A 6,000-nucleotide genomic window follows, 5' to 3' on the forward strand; every position below is an offset into this window, starting at 1 on the left:
TCCTCATCTGACCCATTTGGGTCGGCAGACTCACATGCCATGCAAAGGCACCCCGCATATCATAGGTTGCTAACCCCTGGATTATACTTTAATATTTCCTTCCAATGTTTTTCTTCCTTATTGTATTTTATCTTTTATAACATTTTAAAAACTCATAGATATACAGTCATGGGAAAAAGAAAGTACATCTTCTTTGAATTCTATGATTTTACATATCAGCACATAACAATCATCTGTTCCTTAGCAGGTCTTACATAGTAATTAAGTAATTAAGAGTTAAGAGGCAGTAGAAGTAGCAGGCAAGTGCTGCTAATAAAATGCCCTTCATTAATTTATCATCAGCAAGTGTGACCACCTCTACAAAAGCCAATGTTTCAGCACTTTGATGGTTTGGAAGTGTTAACACAATGCCATTTGTTGTAGTTTATCTGAAGCTGTATTTACCTAATTTTAACACCTTAATTGTTGGTGTTATCCAGCATTTAATGGGCTTAAAAGCAGCAGCAGGGGCATAGAGCATTGTAACGGTTTTGAGCCTCTGAGTGTCAGGATCCTTACCTACCTCAGGTACCCGCTTTTGGGGGACTGCTTGACAACCCAGGCAGTCCCCCTCCAGTAATCTGACCCTCCTGGGTCAAGTGATCATGATAACCTCACTATCACATGCCCACAGTAGCTAGCTGATGCTCAGCCTGCGGGGGGGGGGGGGGGGGGGGGGGGGCTGCCTGGGTTGTCAGGGAATTGCCCAGACACTGTAAAGATGGGGGAAAAAAAAAAAAACAACTTAAATTGTCACAAATAAATACACATGTGTGTATATGTACAGAAAAGAAAAAATAGCCACTAATTGTGGCCAACATTTGTGATGCAGTGGCTAGAACATATAACTCAAAACATGCCAGAAAATCGCTCTGTCAAATTTCCAAGTTAACATTTTTGGTCCAGTGACTTCCCTAAAAACCATGCAAAACACACATCAGGAGTATGAAGTATCCTATGAAAATGAAATGTGAAAAAAACCAAACAAATACAAGTATTACCACTAAATGGTATAATAACCAATCAACTCAAAATAAACCACTTGGAGAATTCTGGGTTGCCTACTTTTTAAAATGGTTTACGATAATGGCAGAAATATTATTATATATTTATATATAATAATATATGTTATATATATTATATATATATATATATACATATATTTTACTACTCTTCACATGCTGTTGCTTTGTGCAGAGGGAATTAAGTGTGAAAACATAAGTGGGATGTAGGAGAACAAACCTTGTGTGGACTGGATTGTGGGCTTGAGTGGACTATGAAATTAGTTAAGGTAAAGCTGACTCTGTAGACTCTGCAAGTGCTGCTTCTTCGGTTTCTCTAACACTGTGGCATGTCCCCTTTCTACTACACTTGCTAAATCCACCTTTTCTCTATGCCAGACTTTATACCAGGAGCCTCTGCCTGATAGTCAGACAGTAAAGTGAGGAGTGGATAAGTAAGTACTTGCAGTATTTATTTTATAACTTCTAAAAATGTATTTTATATCTAAACATATTGTGCTTTTTAACAGTCAGGACTAATTAGTAAATATATTTTGAGAAAGTTTTCTATTGTTGCACTTGGTGTAAAAATTCTTAAATGTGAAACTGACAAAAAATGTGTTTTTAATTTTTTTTTTCTCCACATTTTAAAAATATTTTATTCTATTTAGTATTGTATTATGTATACATGTAGGGTATCAAGAAAGAAGAAAAAAGAAAGCCCTATTTCTGTAATTATATGTAATATGTATGGGTGGACTTTAGACTTTGGGGGAAATTGTCACAGAATGAACACAAGGCAAAAGTGCATAAAAAAGGCCTTCGTCATAAATGTTTGCATCTCAAAAAAGCCTTATTTCTAAAGGGGTTAAGCCAGCGGTTCCTAAACTGTCGGGCACACAGGGGCGTCGCAAGATATTTTCCCGGTGCTATGATCATAGCACCGGTAACTGTGCCTTCCTCTCCCCTTCAGGACCAGAGGGAAGATCAGAGATCTTCCTCCTCGGCCCCCTAGCAGTGTAATGTTGGAAGCCGGCAGGGGAGGCAGCCCCGCCGGCTTCTCCTCTCGTGAGCTCAGAGTGTTGCCGCGGTTACAGTGTGAATGTGAATCTCGCGAGAGTGAACTCTAGCCTGAGCTGCAGGCTAGAGTTCACTCTCACCACTGGGACCACCAGGGCCTTTCCACCGGACCACTGTCCCCACTCCCAGGCAAAGGTAAGAAGGCGAGGGGGATATGAAAATTATTGTTTGTTTTTTTTAATAAAAAAAATAAAAAAATATATTTATTAATCTTCCCTCCCATCCCCACATAACTCCCCCCATACGCACATACTGCCCCCCCACACACACACTGTACCCCTCACACACACTGCATCCCCCCCCACACACATACACACTGCCCTCCACACACACACACACACACACACACACACTGTGCCCCTCACACACTCTTCTCCTCCACACACACTGTACCCCTCACACAAAGTGCCCCCCTCACACACTGCCCTCTGCACACACTGCACCACATGCATACTGCCTCCCCATACACACACTGCCCCCCACACACACTGTACCCCTCACACACTCTGCACCCCCCACACACTGTACCTCTCACATAAACTACTCCTCACACACTCTGCACCCCACACACTGTACCTCTCACACAAACTAACCCTCACATAAACTGCCCCCCACACTGTACCCATCACGCACACACTGCACCACATGCACACTGTACCCCAATACACATACACTGCATCACTCACGCACACACTGCCCCACACACTATGCACAACTCTCACACACACTGCCCCCCTAACACACACACTACATCCTTCTCACACACACTTTACCCCCCCACACACACATTACATCCATCACAAACACAATGCATCCCCATACACACACTGCACCCCCCCACACACACATACACACTTCACCCCTCACACACACAACTGCCCATTTCCCTTACTACTGCCCTTATCCTGGCAGATCCTAGGTAAATTGTCAAACAGTTTGACTACTTATCCTGGGAGGGCACCACGGCACTCCTGACACCATAACCACTTCAGAGTGCTGCAGTGGTTATTGTGCCTTGTTTGTTTCTTTAAGTAACCTACCAATGCCCCTCCCAAGATTAGGTTCTGGATCCGCCCCTGACCGGAAAACATTTCTGCTGAACAGGGGTCCAGTATATTATGTATTTATTTATAAAATATTTTATCAGGATGGATTTCATTGCATTGTTAAAAATAGGATACAATATTACAAAAAAAATATACAAGCTATATATGTATATACATATACACACATATATAAATTTAATACATAACAGGTATTAAATATATTCAACCATGACAGGTGAATTCTGTGCTGAGGTATATGCCATAGATCTCTTAAAATATTTTAGACTGAATAAAGATTTGACTGTGTCCCTGAGGTTATTCCATAATTGTGGTGCTCTGTAGGAAGAGTACATATATACTACCTAGAAATTTGTTTTGACTTGGGGCGCCTTGGAAAAATATTGAAATATAAAGGTCATCTTGAACCTAAAAAGTTTGGGAAACAACTGGGTTAAGCTAGTTATACAACTTACTTTCTCTCTTTGTGATATTCTAGCACCCTTATTAAGATTGTTAGATAGCCTGTTTAAATGTGGGGCTCAACACAATTATTCTGTTATTTTGTCTTATTTGTCAGATTGAACAATGAAGCTCCTCAGAAGACCGCACCACGAGGGAAGAATAGCAAGTGCCTACATGTGGAAAATAAACAAGCGCAATCATATATGAAATAAAAGTGAAATATGATATGTAAATTAATATTGTCCGTATCCCTTATTTTAAATCACATGCTATTAATGGAATTTATATGAACTAGTCATTGAATAGGCTGAACATAGAACTGCTGTAGCATATCACAGAATGTTCTAAAATATGTAATCCTCAAAATTCTCCTGCCAATATGTTCCTTGTCAAACATGTAAGTTTGCTTAGAGTTCTAGAATGTGAAGCACTCAGATTGAAATGACAACGCAAATTTGGTAAAATTATTTACCTTAAAAACATAAATCAATTCAGCAAAAAACATATTCATGTTTACACATATGTTCATTACATATTTCTATAATATGCAATATATAACAGCTGCAATGCATCATAAGAACATGTTGACAGTACATTCGAAATAAACAGAGGGCAGCTTATAATAAAAATGTATTTTATTTATTTATTTGAAAAATTTAGCAATAAGGCATAATGGCAATTTCAATGTGGAAGGAATTGTCCTATTTGGCAACCTGAAGTGTATATTTTAACATTACTATTATTCAATGCAAATAGAAAATACACATGTGGTAGAGCTCTCACTCTTATCTAAGGCTATGAAGAATAACCAAATTGAATAGAGGGATATAATTACGCTGGCATGTGTTTAACTCCTTCTTTAACCGTTACATCTATACATATGATGTCCAGTCCCCTTTCCTATTTTCCAGTGCTAGCAAGTCCCACTCCCAAAGCCCCAATAATCATGCAGTTCCATTTAAAATGTATTGTGTTTTTTACCAATTAGTAAACATCAAGTTTCTGACATCTTGAACTTTGAAGTGATGGCTTTGACAATCTGTAAATAGGACTGCCTGACAGTTTTTCGTTTTCTCATACTTGAACACTGAAGAGGTTATGCAATAAACACAGAAATTTGTCCAGATGTAGGAATCTAGTGAAAATGACCGAATCCAGATTGCTATGGCAATACCCATATTTACAAAGGCCAATTTTGGGCAGAATTAAGGTGGTCCGAACAAATCTGCAATCTTAAGGCATTCGGAGGACCACTAATGCAGTGGCATATATGAGCTTGTTGGCCTTTGTGATGGTGTTGGTTGGGGTTGTGGACAGTGCCTTGTTAACCTCATCTAGTGGATATGTACTATTTCTTTCAATTGGTATCCAGTTATAGGCTCAGAGTGTCAGCTGCAAAACCATCTGCAATGCTACCAGCAGCATTTGCAGACAATTTGACCCTCCTTTAATATGTGTTTCAAATTTAGAAAAAAAATCCTTGTATGGTATTCTATATATATATATATATATATAACATATATATCACATGTAAATCAAAACACTTATATAAATGGCAAAGTGATTAATGTGGGTTAGGGATTGCAGCCACTAAGTGCAATATACAAAAGGTTGAGCATATACAAATGTATACAGGAATTTTAGTCAGCCACGGGAGTCTCAGGAGGAAAAAACTGATAATGTGTAATATTGCCAATCAAAATAAATACATATAAAATACATAGGAGAGTTAACTCACACATTAAGGAGCTACCAAGAGTTCAGCTATCATCAGAGTGGACAGTACAATCCCTGTCTAAGGATATATAGTGCTCAATGCTGGTGAGTGGTCTCCACTTCTAGTTGCAGTATATGGGAATACACAAAGTACTTTCTCCATAAGTACTTTCTCCAACATATTATGAAGAAATAGACTTTATTAAATAAAGCAATTAGATGAAAACAATAACTAAGAACAAATGAGTGAAAAACAGACTATAGAACACACGTAACACGTTTCACCTTGATTTTATCAGAAGTGCATTTTGTCCATCAAGTGTCTAGGAATATATAGGCAGTCCAATGTTGATTGATATGATCCTTGTGGTCCTTATTAATGTCTTAGTGTAGGCCTTCTGGTTTCGTCATCGCCTGGAAGTGACATCATTGGCACTTCCCATATTACAAATTGGTGATTACCTTTGCTGATTTCCCTTAGTTCAGCCAGTGTCACCTGGAAGTGTTTGATATAAAGGTTATAAAGAGGTGAATTAGGAGATTGTTTTCCAAAGGCGCAATTTGATATTTGGAAATAAATGCTCCAGGGTTCGTGAGCCTTATTTTCATCTTGGTAAAGATAGATGAATTGTTTAAACTAATCTCTGCTCTCTACA

General features: G+C 38.6%; 1 protein-coding gene across 1 annotated transcript in view; it reads left to right on the forward strand.

Annotated features, from left to right (window-relative positions):
• LOC134587118 (uncharacterized protein C3orf38 homolog) overlaps positions 1–3,861 on the forward strand; it is a 30,183-nt gene extending 26,322 nt beyond the window's left edge. Inside the window, exon 3 of the mRNA XM_063443261.1 lies at positions 3,744–3,861. Within this exon, the coding sequence (XP_063299331.1) occupies positions 3,744–3,755 (12 nt within the window). The 3' untranslated portion in view covers positions 3,756–3,861. The remainder of the gene's footprint in view (positions 1–3,743) is intronic.
• The last annotated feature ends 2,139 nt before the right edge of the window (positions 3,862–6,000 follow it).

Source organism: Pelobates fuscus, chromosome 1, assembly GCF_036172605.1.
Source record: "Pelobates fuscus isolate aPelFus1 chromosome 1, aPelFus1.pri, whole genome shotgun sequence".
NCBI lineage: Eukaryota > Metazoa > Chordata > Amphibia > Anura > Pelobatidae > Pelobates > Pelobates fuscus.